The following is a 19,635-nucleotide window of genomic DNA, read 5'->3' on the forward strand; positions in this document are numbered from 1 at the left end:
TAAATGTGTGTAAGAATTCAATATCACATATCCAGGACTATTTTGCAAAAAAGGAAAAACAGACCATATTGAAATCTATGACATGGAAAAGAAACGCAAAAACCTTGAAACGTTTTGCCAAGTTATTTTGCCATTTTCAGCTACTCAACAAATGAACAATCTGTTACCGAGACAGTACCAGAATAACATTCCGGTATGTATTTAAATTTGAATGTCGGATCTTTCGTCACATTTGCCAATACGTGAGTTCAGGATTCAGTGTCATCCTTTCCAGAGTTGAAGCATTACCAGCTTGTAAAGGTAACTGTTGGTAAGAGCTGGACTACGATAGCCTTAACTCCATGGAGTTGTAATTTATTCCTCATAGTGGTCTCCCATCTTTTTAAGACCAAGATCACTATTTGAATGTCAGGACAATCCAGGGTCTACCCTTACCCATTCCTTGAGGTTCCGCCCATTCTTCTCCATCACTTACGGTCCCCCACCCTCATTCTTTTTCACTGGGATGGGGCAGGGGTTGTAGGCTCTGAGCTGGGGCCAAAGGATTTGGTTGCAGGAAGGGGCAGATGTGCCAACGGGGGCTGGGGAGGGATGGCAAAGGGGACAGGAGGCCTGGTGTTTCAAAGGGGCCTAGGGTTCTGGCTGCCACCATTGCCAAAGTAGCAGTGATGGTAGGCAGAGCGCCAGCCTCTCTTAATGTCCCATGGCAGTACTGCTCCATCACTCTGCATGGCTATGAGGGAGGCAGAGAAGGGCCAGAATGGTAGGCTTGACTGCCCTAGCTCCCACCCCTTCTGCCCTTGGCCGGGGTGTGGAGGAGGATGCTCCTCCCATCTTGCCCCAGAGCCCAAGGTGGCTGTGGGTCCCACTGGGAAGGGTGAAGGGTACAGACTCTGAGAGGGAGCCTGAGTGGAGGAGGACACCTCAGGCTGGGGTAAAGTGTCAAGGTCAGGAGAGGGTGTGGTGTGCTGGCTCTGACAGGATGGTCAGGGCTAGAGCAAGAGGTTATATGGGGGTTCTGGAAGGGAGGTCCAAGTTATTGGGGTGCGGGAGGGGTGTGGGGTACTAGTGCTGGCAGGGGCTTCAGGCTGGGGGTGCAGGTGAGTGTGTGGAGTGTGTTCTGAGTGGGCTTAAGGCTGGGACAAGGGTACAGGAGGAGATTTGAGGTGTAGGCTCTGGCTAGGAGGCATTTACTACAGATGGTTCCTCCCTGGCAGCACACCAAGGCTCAGACTGGCTGCCTATCTGCCATGGCCCCAGGCGGCTGGCTGCAGGTTCCATTTCTCTGCTGCTGTTGCATGGAGGGGGACATCATGTCTCTGTGCATTGCCCCTGCCCCCAGTATTGTCCTCACACCTGCCATTGGCCAGGAGCCAGCCAATGAGAGCTGTGGGTGTGGGCAACTTGCAGAGACATGCTGTTCTCCTCCCTGAAAAGGGAGCTCGGAGACAAACACGTCTGAGTCCTGCTGAGTTGCTGTACTTTAGAAGCTGAGATACTGTGGTAATCTGGATGAGGCTCCAGAATCCACCCGTTGATCATGATCAGTCAGTCAGTGATTTGTCCTCGTCATCATAAGTGTGGAAAATGGGCAATATATGTGGTGGTCTTGAAAGTTTTGTAGTTTCATTCATTATGCTTGTTCCAAGCGTAACACCAACAGACCCAAAGTTGCCAGCACTAGGGGCTTGAACCTGCAATCATGGGGGTTAAAGCCCTGCATTCTACTGCGTGAGCTAAAGGCTAGCTGGCTACTGTAGAGCAAAGACTTCACTCACCCTAATATGAGGTCTCGGTGCCTCTGGGTACGACATGCTTCCCTGGCCTGAGGAAATGTGTCCCAAGCTTCTGTGACCTTCCAGGAGTTCAACCTGGGATGAGAGTGCATGTGGTAGCACAGCTGGTGACCTGGGTCTGTTGGCATTACACAAGGTTTTCACTAAGAAAAAGATATTGCTGAAGAGAAAATGAAATGTGTTCATACAACTGTTTGTGGAAATCACATAAAAGGGGCCCAGGAATGTGGATGAAAGGAATGAATGCATTTGTTTACAAATGCTCTTTGCCATATGTCCAGGCCCTCTTCACAATGAAAGATGGGCATGGGGGAGTAGGAAGCTACATTGCTGTTCCTTTTCTTACGGGTGGTGCCTGGGAGTCCAAACACCCAGCAGGCTAATTGTTGTTGTTAATGGTACTGTAGCACAGTGGTGCTTTCTGCCTTCAACTGAGAAACAAGAAGGTGGAGAGTTGAGGAGGGAACATGTCAGTGGGTGGGGGCTGAAGTGCGATTCCCATCACCTGTGGGAGGGAAGACCTTGAATAACCAACAACTCCAGTCCTAGCCTTTTGAGGAGCAGGACCTGGGTGAGTGGCTAGGGCCAGCCCCACAGATCAAGTGCAGCTTGGATGAGTGTTCCTTTTACATCTCCAGTTGAAGATTGGTGCCTCGGCAGCATAAATGAAAAAGGCTGTTGACGGCTAAGTGTGGATCTTTGCCTTCAATGTGCAAAGGTCTGTAAAGGATTGTCTGTGTTTAGTCAGCAAAGGGCAAGCCATGGCAAGCCATTTTATTTGCTTAACCTCTCAGAAACTCTCATTTCTTTTTCTTAGCAAATAAGTCTTTACACAGAATCACAGAATCATAGGGCTGCAAGGGACCTCAGGAGGTCATCTAGTCCAGCCCCCTGCTTCAAGCAGGATCAACCACTACTAAGTCATCCCAGCCAGGACCTTGTCCAGCTGGGACTTAAAAACCTCAAGGGATGGAGAATCCACCACCTCTTTAGGCAACTCATTCCAATGTTTCAGCATGCGCCTGGTGAAGAAGTTTTTCCTAATATCTAACCTACACCTTTCCCTCTTCAACTTCAGACCATTACTCCTTGTTCTGCCATCTGACACCACTGAGAACAGTTTCTCATCCTCCTCTTTAGAGCTCCCCTTCAGGAAGTTGAAGGCTGCTATTAAATCACCTCTAAGTCTTCTCTTCTGAAAACTAAGCAAGCACAAATCCCTCAGCCTGTCCTCATAGGTCTTGTGCTCCAGACCCTTAATCATTTTTGTTGCCCTTCACTGAACCTGCTCTAGCAAATCCCCATCCTTTTTATACTGGGGGGCCCAAAACTGGACACACTATTCCAGATGTGGCCTCACCAGTGCCGAATAAAGAGGAATAACTACTTCTGTAGATCTGCTTGAAATGCTCCTCCTAATGCACCCCAGTATGCCGTTAGCTTTCTTGGCTACAAGGGCACACTGTTTACTCATATCCAACCTTTCATCCACCATAACCCCTAGGTCCCCTTCCATCGTCCTGCTGCTGAGCCAGTCGGTCCCCAGCCTGTAACAATGTTTGGGATTCTTCCGCCCCAGGTGCAGGACTCTGCACTTCTCCTTATTGAACCGCATCAGATTTCTTTTGGCCCAGTCCTCCAATTTATCCAGGTCCCTCTGGATTCTCTCTCTACTCTCCAGTGTATCTACCTCTCCCCCTAATTTTGTGTCATCCGCAAACTTGCTGAGGGTGCAACCCGGTCCCTCATCCAGGTCATTAATAAAGATGTTGAATAACACCAGCCCCAGAACCAAGCCTTGCGGCACTCCTCTTGAAACAGACCGCCATCCAGATAATGAGCCGTTGATCACTACCCGTTGGGCCCGACCATCAAGCCAGCTTTCTATCCATCTTATAGTCCAAGGATCCAATCCATATTTCCTTAACTGATGGACAAGAATGTTGTGGGAGACTGTATCAAATATCACATCCACTGACTTCCTCATGTCCACAGAGCTTGTTACCTCGTCATAGAAGCTGATCAGATTGGTGAGGCAGGACTTGCCCCTGGTGAATCCATGTTGGCTACTTTTGATCACTTTCCCCTCTTCCAAGTGCTTCAAAATGGATTCCTTGAGGATTCCCTCCATTATTTTCCCAGGGACTGAGGTACGGCTGATGGTTCTATAGTTCCCTGGATTGTCCTTCTTTCCTTTTTTAAAGATGGGCACTACGTTTGCCTTCTTCCAGTCATCCGCTATCTCCCCCGCTCTCCAAAAGTCTTCAAGGATAATGGCCAAAGGTTCAGCAATGACCTCTGCCAATTCCCTCAGTACCCTGGGGTGCATTAAATCCAGACCCATGGACTTGTGTACATCTAGTTTTTCTAGATAGCTCAGAGCTTGTTCCTTCCCCACAGATGGCTGCCCTCCACCTTCCCATACTGCATCATCTAGGACCGTCATTGGGAAGTTGACTTTGTCTGTGAAGACTGAGGCAAAAAAAGCATTGAGTACTTCAGCTTTTCCTGCATCATCTGTCACTAGGTTACCTCCCTCATCCAGTAATGGCTCCACACCTTCTCTGATAACCCGTTTATTGTTCACATGCCTGTAGAAACCCTTCTTGTTACTCTTCACATTCCTTGCCAGCTGCAGTTCCAATTGTGCTTTCACTTTCCTGATTACTGCCCAGCATTCTCCAGCCGTATGTTTATACTCCTCCTTAGTCAACTGTCCTCATTTCCATTTCTTGTATGCATCCTTTTTGAATTTAAGCTGACTAAGGGTTTCTCTGTTAAGCCAAGCTGGTTGCCTACCATGTTTTCATTTCTTACTACGCAGCAGGATTGTTTGTTCCTGTGCCTTCAGTAAGACTTCTTTAAAATACTTCCAGTTCTCTTCAACCCTTTTCCCTTTCATCTTCGTTTCCCAAGGGATCCTGCTCATCTGGCCTCTTAGGGAGTCAAAGTCTGCTCTTCTGAAATCAAGGGTCTGAATGTTACTGCTCACCCTTCTTCCTTTTGTCCGGATCCTGAAATCTACGATCTCATGGTCGCTGGAGCCCAGGTTCCCTCCAACTTCTTTAGTTAGTTTACTAAAAGATTGGCTATAGATCTTGGTTTTGGGGTGTGATCCAGAGTAAACATGCACCTGGGATTAGTGACTACCCCTTTTGGAGCTGGGAATACCCCAATGTGTGGTGGTGGTTGATTTTAATAACCTTTCATCATAGAAACCTAGCTTATCTGAGTGGTAAGACAGGCTCAAGAGCCTATTGGGACTGTGAACAGATGCATGGTCAGACCAGTGTAGTAGTCAAGGAGTGTACATTTCTTACTGGCATGGTGGGAAATAATTATAGACTATACCACTAACACAGGTTGTTTGCCCTGTTTCCTGAAGTCTGACCAGAGATTGGTACTCAGCTTGCAACCAGTTTCTTCCCTTTACCAATGCTAGATCTTGTCTCAGGAACTTCTGGATTCATGTACTTCTGCTTTGTTGATTCCTTTGCTTACCTGGTGTTCATCTTCACTTCCATAGATTTCAGTTTTTGTTATTTAACACCTACAAAGATAGTGCTGTTTCTGACAAAGGGTGAACACTTTGTCCTGAGGAGAAGCCTAGCAGACCATTTTCATTTTTAAACTGACATGCAAACTGCGTTAACCTCGCTTAAGAACAAAACCCTTTACATTTTTGTCGTTCCCCTGCCTTATCTGAACAGTTCACTTGTCCTGAAAAAATGAATTTTTCTGAGGTAAGTAATGCATTTTTGTTTGAGGTTATTGAGACATGAAATGATTACTTATCATCCCTTGAAATGACATTACATTTAAATACAATGGCACACGAGCACTTACCACTCCCATCATCACTCGTAATCCTTGCTTGCCGTCGGCCTATTCAACATTCTCTTAGCCTTATGGGACATGCTAAAATTCTGTCTGAGTTTTAATTGCTTTTCAATACATCTTGCTGCATGTTGTTTGATTTGAAAAGATTCCCATCCAAACCAAAAATGTTTAGTGAGTGCCACACAGTGTATTTCTCTTCTATTTTTAATCAGCCTCATCCATAATTTGAAGGGTTGCAGAAAGCAGCAAAGAAAAATGAGATGTGAGCTCATCTGATTGCTGTAAATTGGAAAATTCAGAACACAGCTCAAATTTATTGAAGATTTTTAAATTATTGAACATCGTACCTGGTCGTGTCTGTGGACTGCTTATAGCATGTTATGTCTTTATGGCTTTTTCTAATGTATTAGTTTAAAGATTATGGTTGTAAATTGAGATGTGCAAGAGGGATTCTGAACAGAGATTATTATGTTCAGATATTTGTTGCAGAAGCTGCCAGACTAAAGGAATGAAGGTGGTATTCCATGAGGGAGCTATCAGAGACCGGGACTCTAGAGTCTAAAGGGAGCAGTGTTCTTTCTAAGCTGGACACTTGGACAGCTGCCCAAAAGAGATTCAGGTGGTGCCCAGCTGATTAGCATAGCACCCACAGCCAGCCAGAGTGGCCAGCCTTTGTTTTTTATTGTTGGTGCACATCTACATGTGGCTTGGTGCACATAACAAAATTTATTCTGCCCATGGATGAAAAAAAGTAGAGGGAACCCTGAAAGACAGAACCTGATGGGTTGATCAGAGTACCATCCAGGTCTATAATTCCACTCTCCATGCTACCATAATGAACAGTATATGTACAGAATAGCAAAGGCATAGCCTGGCAAGAGTAAGCATGTTATCAAGTCTGGCCTTTAGGCAAGGTGAATCAGGTGGTTACCTGGGGGCACACACCTGCAAGCCTCCAATTGACTATAGCATCCAGCAGCCACCCCTCTCCAGGCACACCACTTTGTAGTAGTTCAGAGCCTTGTGTGTTTGTCACCCTGAGATCAATGCTTCCTGGAGTCATGTACTCCCTTAGATCACTCATAGCAGAAGGGCCAGGGATTAAGTTCCAGAAGAAGTGTGATCCAAGAAGTCCTCAGTGATAAAGATGGAGCATAATTGTACAATGGAAGTGAAACAGTTGTGTAATGTCACAATCGCTGTAAAGGCGGATGATGGCTGCATCAGATAGAGGACTTCCAGTCATCATGGTGTCTATGCTCATTGATTTCAAGTCCTGTGTCTGTCAAGGACATTGTGGTGACTGTTGTGCACCAGTCTCCCAACTCTAAAAGGTGTTCAACATAGACATCTTCCAGTTTTTTTAGGAAACAATCACTTGCACAAGTCAAAAGTCTGGATGACTCTCATCCAGGATCGGTAGAGATGGGGGGTTGAATTCTGATCTCCTGACCTATTCCACTGCCTTAATTACAAGTCATTCTTTTGTTGGCTTTTGCAAGCCCGTAATTACTCCTTGCTTTTTCCACCGTATTTGATCATCTCTCCCATGATCTTATCATTTCCAGGGCTCTTGTTCTTCAGTCGTTTCACTGCTTTTTCTACTTCTTCAAAATATCAGTCTCGATCTTGATGCTCAGTGGAAATACCTCTTTCAGTTCTTCAGTCAGTCTGAGACACTCAGGTCCAACTATGCATGGTATAGGTGGGTGCAATATCTCATTCGTCACTGCACAATCTTCTCTCTGTTCATCAGCACTTCTTCATTCTCATCTTTGATTGTCATCTGCTTCAGTTGCCATTTCCTATTAGTATTCCTAATTGTCTTATACACCTCCCTGGTCTTACATTCGCCATGATACCTCTCTATATCTTCACATTGCTCCTCTAACCATTTCTGCTTATCCCTTCTGGCTGCTTTTCTTACCTCGTTGCATTTCACCCTATATTGCTGTTCTGCCATCTCAGAAACATCTCTTCTGATCTTCAATGCTCTCTTCTCTTGAACCAACTTCAGTGTCTCCTGGGTAATCCACTTCTTCTTGATCTTTTCTTCTTCTGGAACAGTCTGCTAAATTGCCTCTTCTATAGCGATGGCTATCCCTATGACTCTCTTATCTAGGTCTTTCTCTGTCGTGATATTCTTAATCTTCTCTTTGAGGGCTGCTCTATATACATTCCCTGTTTCTTCCTCACGTAAACTCGCCACATCTCTTCTTAAACTGTGTCTTACATTTTCTTTTGAGTTTTATCTTGATGTTTGTGATCACTAGACTGTGGTTTGAGTCTATATCTGCTCCTTGGAAAGTTCAGCACTGCTGTACTGATGTTAGAAGAAGGTAAGGTGCCTAAGGAATGGACAAGATTTGTGCTCGTGACAATACCCAAGAAAGGAAGTACATTGGAGTGGAAGAACTACAGAATGATTGCCCAAACGAGTCATCTAGGCAAGCTGCTGCTGCTGATACTGACTGAGAGATTAAGATCGGAGGTAGAAGAACATACAGCAGACGAGCAAGCGGGTTTCAGAAAAGATAGAAGTACCATACAGCACATAGTGGCAATAAGACTGATAGTGGAAAAAGCTCGATGAAAGAACAAGAACGTATAAACTTGCTTCGTCGATTTTTCAGAAGGCATTTGACGGTATAGATCAGAAAGTAACTTGTGCAGTGTTGGAGTCATATGGAGTGGATAGCACACTGATAAAGTTATCAAGGACAATGTGGAGGCAGTGGTGAGAACATGCAGAGAGTTGGGAAGCTAGTTTAAAACAAGTAGAGGTACGAGACAAGGAGATCCAATATCGCCAAGTGTCTTCATTGCACATCTAGAGATAGCTATGGATAAGATCAAGGAAGAGGTAGAAGGGGTATCTGTGCACAGGAAAAAAATTAACAACTTGAGGTTCGCAGATGATGTAGTTATCATTGAGGAAGATGAGGAGAAGCTCGTGAAAATGGTGCAGGTGTTAAATGAAGAAGGGAAGCAGTACGGACTGATTCTGAACATTGATAAAACAAATCATGGTGTTTGGAGATTAGGAAATTGGAAGGAAGATCAGTGTAAATGGTATTGAACTAGAAAATGCAGAGAAGTTCGCATATCTGGGGAGCAACATAACATATGATCTAGACTGTACGAAGGAAATAGCGATTAGAATAGCGAGAGCGAGTTTGAAGGTGACGGATAAGATCTGGAAAATCAAAGCAATTAGCTTAAGAATGAAGCTGAGCGTCTTGAAAATGTGTGTATTCAGCAGCATGTTGTACAGATTTGAGACACGGGTGATAACAAAAGATTCAAAAAGAAGAATATTGGCATTCTAAAGGAGTTGTGATAGAAAGATTTTGGGAATAAGATGGATGCAGCAGGTCACCAATGAGGAATTACATAGAAAGATACAGCTGAAAGAGAACCTGCTGCAGAAGGTTATAAAATGGAAGCTACAACTATTCGGGCATATTTCCAGAATGAACGACGAACAAAAAATCAAGACCCTGGTATTCGGCATAATGGATGGTTTGAATAGTAGAGGCAGATCCCACAGGGAATGGATAGATGATATGGTAGATTGGTGTGGAGCTAGTCTAAAGAAACTAAGCCACTCCACACTGCACAGGGAAAGATGGAAGGAAATAGTGAGAGAGGCATAAGACAACAACGGGCGCTGAGCCCATGGTTATTGATGATGATGATGAATTACCCCTTGGGAGCCTCTTTTGCCCTATGTACTTATATAACTTCCTGCTTCTGTATGTTAGCTTAGCGAGGCAAGGCTCGTGTAAATTCTTAATTAACATCTCCGGTCTGTAAAGAGATATCACATAATTCTTCTGTTCTCACCGATACTCAGTTATGTGAATATGATGCTAACAGTCATAGTGCTTTATCAGCAGAAAGAAACCTCCTTTTTAATTATGGGGTTTTAGCTCCACTAGTCCCATTCAGACATATGGATTTTGCAATTTTGTTCATGTCAAGGATGCTGGCACACAATGCACTGTAAAGAAGATGCTATGTAAATATGCTGATTGATTGAATTATACTTGCACGTCAAAGTTTCCAGGATACCGAAGAACATTTAGGTAATTTAAAGCCATGTGGGATAAGTTCATGATTAGTGAGCTATTGATGTTTACCCACACTGTAGCAAGAGAAAAAAAGATGTAGTTCTGTTAAGTACTTTTTCTAGTGCTTTATATGTTGACAAATGTTCCGTGCCTATCCACCAACAGATGCAGCAAACATCTGTGCATGTGGGCAAAACCAGTGTCTGGAAAACAAGCAAATGGGATTTTACTGAAATAAGTAGGATGCTTTCCCCCCCACCATCCCCGACGTATTAATGAGAAAATTTATAGTGGAAAAATGATATATGCACCCATTGTTATGCATTATGGTGGGAAGTTCTAAGCAGGTATTCATCCCCTACCTTTTTCTTAAGCTGTGCCAATAATACTTGTTTCATAACATCTTTGTGCTTAGATTTGCACATCATGAAAGTGGTTCATTTTTATTTCCAGCTTAGATTGTCCTGCAGAGTTGCATGGTCAATTTTTTGAGTAATATTCAAGTATTTATTGCCATTGTTTGTAAAGTTGAATTATAGGTAGTGGGGGAGCAAAATAAATGAAGCTAAAAGCATAAAGTACCACTTTCAAGAACATTTGTAGACATACATGTTTTATGTCTTTAAAACAAAGTAATCCATTAAGCATGCAATGCTAAGAGGAATTTTATGTCCCCTATAAATATAAGTGAATCTTCCCAACTTCAAATCCCAGTATAGACACATTTTATTGTTGCAGTCCAAGTGATGCACACAATTTAACTTCATCACCATCTGTAACTTTACGGATAGTTTAATAATGAATAAAATATACGCTGGCAACAAAAATCCAACTTATGCAGAAATACCTTGAGGAACCAAACCAGAATTTCCAAGAAGAAAGTGGGAGAAAATTTTTGCTCTGGATTACAGCAGACCAGCCCTAATTTTTGGCAGAATTTTGTTGTTGGAATTGAAAAATGCCAATTTGTGGCACCAAATTCTGCAGGAAAGTCAGTTTTCATTAATTTCTTGACTGAAAATTGTTGACAGAAGTTTAAAAGTGGTCTAAAATGCCATGCCAGGGTCTATCAGGTGTTCTTTGTGCCTGAATGAGGGCATCAGTGGTCTGACACTCCCCACTCAATGAAAATTCACTCAGGCTGGACAACGAACAATTCAGTCCTCTAGAGGCATAGATAGGCCAAGAGAAAATACTGGCCAATCATGCACCAGAAGGACAGTGAAGAAGGCTTCCCTGATTTTTGCTCAAAAAACAGAGCTGGTTAAGACCAGGACAGAGGAAGAACTCCTCAGCGTTAATCCAGGTCTAAACTAGGATCTCATGCTAAGTTCTACAATTGTGTGCTTGCATTTTGAAGGATGGTTTCCTCTTTGTTAGAGTGCAAACAGCAAAATTGCTAATTTGCTACTTGGTTTTTTTAGAGAATGTCATGCTTACAGCACAGGAAAGGCCACCCAACTCCAAGAAGCTGGCCAAAGTTTATAGCTTATGGTGGGGAATGCCTTCAGTAGCATGTGTGACCCTAAAAACAGTGTTTCAGAGCACCCTGTCCTCCCACTGTTCAAATTTACCATTTTCTAAATGGAAAAATTCCTACGTTCTCTTTTGTTTCCAGGAACCTAATGACACAGTTGTTCTAGAAAAAAGGTTAACATTGAAAAGTTCGGTATGTGTATTGCAAATATTGTAGATATTTTTTTTTTTTGTTCATGAAAATTTCAGGTTTTGATTTTGTCTTTTTCCTGATTATTGGTGGGAAAATTTTCCAAAGTCTCAAACAATTGCTGCAGGTTATATATAAAAAAAAAACCAAATATTTCCTATCCAATTTTCTTCTTGCATGTTGTTACTTCCCGGAAATGAAGCAGAGCTGGCCACTGCAGCCAACTGGATTTTTAATGGCCCAGTCCACAGTGCTGATTAGAGCCACCAGGTTCCCTTTCCATGCGGACTTTCTGGTCAAAAACTGGACGTCTAGCAATCCTAGCTCAGCTTGCCATTTCATAGTCCTGCTACTGTGGGCTTCCTGTGTCACTTGTGAAACTAAATCATTACTTGAGCCCTGGCATTTAATTGTGTGAGCCCCCACACTTCCAGTACAATTATGCACCTGTTGGTGGTACCACTGTCCTTCAATGAGGGGTACCGAGTAAACCTTTCCCAGAGAGCTCACAGCTACAATTAGGATGGTATGTATGAATAAACTGACCAATATGGAGTATGGGGGGGTTGGTGTGCGTATGTGCATGGGGGGGGCAGTGTTAACCAAGGTATCAGTCTAATCACAATTTTTAAAGGTGTAAGCAAGTACATGAGCAATATGTTGTTATTTTTCAGCTCTGATCAGCTAAATTGAATTCTGTTGAGCCTATGTAACCTGCACATCTTCCGGGTATAGTTTATTGTCCAACTAGTGGCACTGAGACCACTTTCAGAGAGAAGAATGAGTGCTCTACAGACAGCTTTTAGTTCATGTGGTAAAGGCTCATGTACTAAACTCCAGAGATCCTAGCTTTTATTCTGCCCTACAGATGATTGGGGTCTGTTGGCTTCACGCTTGTGTTGTCAAGTTCTGTTGGATGGTTCTGAGGCCTATAATTGAATGTCTACAGTTAAAGAAAACTGGAACATATATCAACAATACAATTATGAAAGTCATGAGGTACCAGTTTTCTGATAACGCAGATGCTTGGTGACACTACCTGTTGTTCCCTTTGGATAATTTATGGAGTTGTTCAAAATGATGGTCTCATCCTTCTAGCTTGAAGTATTTTCTCATGAGATATTTTGAAGTGATGAATTAAGAGAAATATATCAATAAATGGTCACTTATTCAGCCTGAAGTGCTGATCAAATATAGACAATGTTTATATTCTAAAAAGGAGACACAGAAAAAGTCTTTGCACTAAAGAAAAAAATGGGCTCCATTTGCTGTCCCTCACAATATTTTCAGTTGAGTAATCTCCATGTCAGATAAAAGTTGTTTGCCAGGCATGAAATCATGCTAACTTAGCTTGTGGCTCTGAGACTCAAGATGGTTTCCTTCCATCTCTTACAATCTCATCAGTAACAGAAGTTCTGTGGGTCAAATTAGTTCTCTGTCATTTCTGTTTTCATCATTTTCCAATTATCCTTGACACTTGGTGCAACTCCTTTTGGCACCAGTGGTTTTGGACCTGTTGAAAATTAGTACAAATTCTCATGATAAGAGTAAATGAAACACACTATTATATTAACTGTGTCATCTCTGCAGAATTAACATGAGTGAAAAGGAATAACCAATTATTTTTGTTACTAAATCACATGAAGATAGCTCTCTTGTCCCATACGTGGTATTTTAGAGTAGACCCACACTGAAGTCTGGTGGTGTTGTCATAAATATCCCCATTCACCTGATAGGTGTTGATTCCACTAGTGAAAGAGTAATAGATATCGTCTGTGGTAAATAACAATTACCCCACCAGAATGGTGGTAGAAGTGACTCTTACATGAAATTTTCTTTTTAAAGCAAGCGTGTCCAGGCAGTCTAGGAAAGTGTCTTCAGAGAGAAACCAAGTCTAGAGAGAAAGCTGAACTCTGTTACCTTATTGTTCTCAGGAACTGGGTGAAATGTTGGATTTTTGCATAGTTTGCAGATTGTAGAGTGGGTTGCACATGAACACTTTTTCTCTCTCATGTAACCATGACCTTAAAAGAACTCTACTGGTACAATCTGAGAGTCCCATAAGTTAGGTATTGGATCCCTTATGGGAAACAGAACCTGTGTGAAAGCATGCTGCAGTGGAAATGGTGGCCCAATAACACCCTGAAGTGGACCACTCATCTTTGTGAAACATTGGATAGATACTCCAGTGGCCTAATGTATATGTTTTGTTGGTCACTGTTCAATCACCACTAACTCATTCCAATCAATAACACTTGAAGGCCAGAGGGAACTATTATCATCAGTTTATCAGCCTGTCTGACCACCTCATACAGGCTGTAGAACCTTACCCTACAATTTTGGCATTGAGACCATAACTTTTATTTGAGGTGCAATGTATGCTTTCAAAAAAACACCCTGTCTTGATTTAAAGACTTTGAGTGATGGAGAAGTCACCATTTCCCTAGTTAATGGGTGTGAATGGTTACATACCCTATTGTTAAACATCTATAGCTTATTTCAAGTTGAATTTATCTAGCTTCAGCTTCAAATATTTAACCTAATTTTTTGTTTTCTTGCAAGGCTGTTTTCTTCTTTGGTAGAATATTATAACAGGGCTATGTAACGTGCCTTTCTGAAGCTTAAATATATTTTGTCAACACAATTGTCTTTATCAAACAAACTTGTAAGCCATTTAAAATACCCTAACAACATCAGGTTTAACAAAGATCTGTTGTCTATAAAATCATGTTGATTGGCATTAATTACACTACCATGCTTTTAATTTCTTACTGATGAGTCTCATGTAAACCTTTCCATGATTTTACCTGAATCTGTCAGTTTGATTAGCCTCAGAACAAATGAAATGAGATCATGATCACTGGCTGTTTTATTGTCACTTGCTACTCTTTAATGTGTATGCACTCTGCAAAATCATGATATGGAATAGGGCAACTTACCCCACGCATCAATCATATCAAGACAGAAGGCCATGTATGGAACAGAAGGGAATGAGAACAGGAGGGAATGATCACAGGGAATGAGATAAAATTTTAACAAAGCTGTCTATGAAATTTGCGTAATGTTTCATTGAGGCCAGTCACCCTCCTGAGTATGGAAATTAAAGCATCAACATTTCAGCAATCTACCATATATTTTTAGAGAGTTTGTCTGCTTGATCAAGATCTCGTCCTAAACAGTAGGACCACCACATTCTGTATAAAGCTTTCTCTAACAATAATTTAAAGCAGTGTAAGGGTTTGTGTCAGGAAAACAGGATGTGCCTGGCATGGGATTGCTTCTCGTAAAAACCAAACAGAAAAACAGCGAACCACCAAATCAAGTGCAATCCTCAAAATTCACATAACTGAGGGACTGTTGAAAGAGACTGAACTAAGATGAGCCAGAAAAATAGGATGAACCTGGACTAGGATTGCTTCTCAATAAACCTGACAGAAAAGAGACAGAAAGGAGAAATTAGGAGTAGTGCTCTGTTTTGGCACAGCTGAATCAATGGTTAAGTTTTGAAAAATAGAAGAAAATGTTATTGGACACCAAATTGACTATAGCCCTTTTTTGTCACAATATAATGAATGGTAGGAGTTTATAGGCACAAATAAAAAATATACTTGCAGAAGGTCCGATTTAAGAAAATACTAAAAAAAAAATAACAATCCATCTAAGAAATCCAAATTAAAAATTAACTTTGTAAAATAACACATAATATTGAAAGATATATTCATTTAAATAAAGCATGGGCTTTTTCCTTTTCCTTTTAACAAAACAACCTGTAATTGAGTTAAAGACCCGAGCAACACTGTGTAAATCTGCTAGTCCTGAATAAATCTTGAGACGGATGGCTTGATTTTGTGGTCTTTACATAAATTCTGAGATCATGTCCCAGAGCAAGACCACAAAATGGAATGTGTAATTCTCCTCTTGATTCTGTAATGAAGCCAACAGGTGACATTAACATGATCCTGTTTAATCCCATCACAAAAGTGACAAGCTTTTTCATCTTTTAGATTCTTTGCAGAAAATTAACTGATGTGATCAAGTGCTTTGCTGCTGTTGAAATTACTTGCTTTCTTCTCAGATTAGGGATTAAAAGAATGCATTTTTCATGCTACATATAACGAGTATTTAACCAACATATCAACTGTCTTTCCAGCAAAGGGCCAAGTTCTGATCCCAGCTACGCTCATATAAATTTGGAGTAATTTTTTGCCTGTGTGATTATTCCTGATTTACACCACTGTAAATCAGAGCAAGATTTAATAGTATGCTTCTGAGTATTAGCTGTAATTCTTTTTCTCATCCTTTGTGATGAGAGGATATTTCATACAACCACTGAGATACTGTAAATTCAACAAATTAGGTACAGAGTTTGGGGAGGGGGATGTACTTGCATGTCTATGCCATTTAAATGAATTTTTGTGCTTATAACTCTAACGTAAAGTTCTCCATCTGCAAGGTGGTTAACTTTAGGTTTACAGGCAAGTCTGCCTGGTAATCAATATATTAAGGATCTGACTGTGTCTGACACATGCGTGCACATGGATATGGGGAAATCTATTCTGTGGCCAATTGGTTGGTTGGTTGATCTGTCCAAGTGGATATATAAAAGAGCTGGTCGGGCCTTTGGAAGATCCAGGAATGGCTCTTCCCTTGTGCTCCAATGTATAAATTAGGTAGTAATGGAGGGATGGGGATGAACCCTACAACTCAGTCCATAAAGCTGTGCTGCCAGGGGCTGGTAGCTTCACCCTGCAAAAGGACAAGTAACTCACTCCCTCTGTGTTCTAGGGAACTCACTGAGGTATTCTGAGCACAGTGGTTCCTGCTCTGCCCCAAAGACTGATCAGTAGCTTAATGGCACAACCTGACTTAGTTCAGTTTTGTTACAGGCCTTAACGTGCCAATGTGGCTGAGTTAATTTTACTGGCAAACCATTGGGATTTTATTGTGTCTTGAGTCTTGTAACCTTAATGTGTCATTCATACATTTTTCCCCTATAACTATATTTGTATTAGAGATGGGACTTATAGAGTATGAGTCCTTGCTAACCTTCAGGACCATCTGTATTTTCTCCCCGGGTAATTCCACTAAAAATGAATACATTTGCACCCCTACTGAAAGCCTGTGCTATAATCTTGAATGTGTATGCAACAGACAGTAATGAGGACATTTTCTTTAACTTCACCCTCATTCAAACACTGTGGGTGTACAAGTTAATCTGTGATGCACCAGCTAATCAGGTTCAGGTGCTGCTCAGAAGAGATGGTGGGGAAAAAAGGAGCAGAGGGAGGAAAAGGAAACAGGCAAGCCTAATGGGTGGGCTACATGTTACCTACTGCATCTAACTCCTTGGGGTGAGGAAGTGTTCTAGCCCTACTACACAGTAAGGGGTTCTCTTAAGTACAGTGTATTCCCTTCCCACTGCTGTCATGAATCCCTTTATTTGTAATTTTCCTTTGCTTACCATGGAGTTGAGATGATGTCACTTCCACATTCTATGGGTGTATTTATGAAGGATCTTTTGTTATTGGAGAAACTGAGCACTATCCTATCTCTGTTGGCTCAGGGATTGGTGTGGGCATTGCTTCAGTAGTCTATGGCAGCTGTGGAATTCTAGAACACAGGAAGTGAGGCTCAGGCCACTATGTCTTGGAGTAAATGATAGACTAAAATAGTCTTAAAATTCCGACAAGTATTCCCATGTACTCTCCAATAGATCAAGCGAAGCTGGAGAGGTTTCCTTAGGAGTTCATCTTCCACCCAATAAATCACTATTGGGCTATAGCCGTATTATCAACAACAAAAATGACAGGGCCCATTCAAAATCTTCTTCTTCCCTAGGCAAAACAATATGCCTTCCTTCTTTACTAGCCTGTAGTCATCCAAAGCCAAGTAGATACAGAAGCTCAAACTTTCAAGATTTGTGTGTAACTTTTGGTGGTCCTAACTGGATACACATAAGCTATAATTTTAAGAGGTGCTTAGCAATTGCTGCTTCCTGTGACTCCAATTAGAGTTGTGGCACAGTCAACATCTCCAAAAATCAGTCCTTTGGTGCCTCAAGTTGGGACACCCATAACTAGAGGTTAGTCATGACAATTAAAGACTGTGTTTGTGTTTGGTTACCTCTACTATTTTGCTAACTTGGGGAACCGCCTGTTCTTGTAGAACCCTCTCTGGTGACCAGTTTATTGCATAAATTCAATCACAATGTCAGCTTAGTAAATCACTAGCAGGTTGTTAAAGCCTGCATGGGTTCATGCATTTTTTGAAAAAAAAGTCCCACTGAGCCAAATTCTTCCTGCTTTTTATTTGACATCCTCTTTATTTCTCTCTTGTTTCATAGATAATTGTGATGATGCGCTAGTATCTACATTGCCTCCGACAGCCTTTGACAGCTCCTCTGAGCTCTTCAGCATTCACAGTCCAAGCTTCGCCAAGCTCAACAGAAGGGATGGTAAGGTCACTACATGAAATGCCCGTAACAGTTTTTATTATGGTTTGAGTGAATTATTCATTTGGGATGATGCTGGTGGAGTGCTCAGAACCTGTCTGAGAGATTTGAGTTCTCTTTAATGCAAACTCAGATGGTGTTATTTGAAAATAGCTCTTCACTCTGTGGGAGAAGCCCCAAATTCAATGGAACATTACTGCTGATAGTTATGGCCAGCGAAGTGGAAGTGGAAGTAGACTCCTTTAGTGTCTTTTGATGTCCATTGTAAGTCCTATCATCTCAGGAAGAAATAGCCTATTACATATGCTCCAAAATCTTGTCCAGTAGCATCTGCCTCCCTCCCTCCCTCATGGGCTAGGACCCCATGCTTCTAGGCTTAAAAGTTCTACTAGAAATGCCAGTGTAGAAGAATAGTTTCACAGCTCTTTGTCCAGTAGGGGAGATCTTCACTTCCTTGAAGCACACATTAGAGAGGATAGATTGTCTGAGGTATGATTAGTAGTTTTACAGTAGAACTTCACAAGGACCAAACTCCATGTTAGTGGAGAATAGAAGAATAGCCATACTGTGTCACACAGTAGCCCATCTAGCTCAGTTTTCTGTCTTCTGCCAGGTGCTTCAGAAGGAATGAAAAGAATTGTTAATCAAGGTATCCATCCTCTGTCACCCATGCCTGGATTCTGGAAAACAGAGACTAGGGATTCCATCCTAACTAATAGCCATTGATGGACCTATCCTTCAAGAACTTATCTAGATCTTTGAACACTGTTGTAATCTTAGAATTCACAGCGTCCTCAGGGAATGAGTTTCACAGATGGACTGTGTGAAGAAATACTTCCTTTTGTTTGTCTTATACCTGATGGCCATTAGTTTCATTTGGGGCACCCTACTTGTGTTTATGAGGAGTAAATAACAATTCCTTATTTACTTTCTCCACACGTTATGATTTTATAGACCTCAATCATATCCCCTTAGTCATCTCTTATCCAAGATGTAAAGGCCCACTCTTATTAACCCTCCCTACATGGCAGCTGTTCTAGATCCCTAATCATTTTTGTTGCCTTCTTCCAATTCTGATATACTGATAATTTTCATGATGGTGCAACAAGAGCAGCACACAATATCCAAGACGTAGGCATCCCATAGATTAATATAGAGAAAACATAATACTTTGTTTCATTATCTTTCCTTTTCATAATGAGTCCAAACACTGTTTGTTTGCTTTTTTGACTGCTGCCACACATTGAGTGAATGCTTTCAGAGAACTATCCATCACAAATCAAAGTTCCCTTTTCTGACAACCGCCTAATATGGATTTTATCAGCAGGCTACCTCTGCAATTAACCTTAAATGCTAATCTTCCACAGTTCATTATGTTTGTATTTCCTTCATGGTTTAATGTTGCCCTGAATCACAGTGGGATTATCACTTCCCCTCTGCTGGATACTGTCCTTGGATCTGAAGAAGTGAGTTAACTCACGAAAGCTCATGCTCTAAACTTTTCTGTTAGTCTATAAGTTGCCACAGGACCCTTCGTTGCTCTACAGATCCAGACTAACACGGCTACCCCTCTGATACTTGTCCTTGGATTGAAGCCCTTTGACCTGATTTCAGTTTCAGATAGTTTTATAAGCCAGGAACAGTATTCCCTATAACTTGTGTGCTTGGGCAGTCTCCCAGGAGAGCTCCATGTGCTTCCCAGCTGACTGGCAGAACACCCACTAATGGCAACATGTACTTCAGTTGGTGATACACATCTGCACTTGCCTCAATACATGTAACATGGATGGGAACATTGATCAGGAGATG

General features: G+C 41.8%; 1 protein-coding gene across 1 annotated transcript in view; it reads left to right on the forward strand.

Annotated features, from left to right (window-relative positions):
* The window catches only part of CNTNAP5 (contactin associated protein family member 5), a 490,877-nt gene that overhangs the window by 97,707 nt on the left and 373,535 nt on the right, over nucleotides 1-19,635 (forward strand). The window contains exon 2 of the mRNA XM_075001278.1: nucleotides 17,719-17,829. Within this exon, the coding sequence (XP_074857379.1) occupies nucleotides 17,719-17,829 (111 nt within the window). The remainder of the gene's footprint in view (nucleotides 1-17,718; nucleotides 17,830-19,635) is intronic.

Source organism: Carettochelys insculpta, chromosome 8, assembly GCF_033958435.1.
Source record: "Carettochelys insculpta isolate YL-2023 chromosome 8, ASM3395843v1, whole genome shotgun sequence".
Lineage (NCBI taxonomy): Eukaryota > Metazoa > Chordata > Testudines > Carettochelyidae > Carettochelys > Carettochelys insculpta.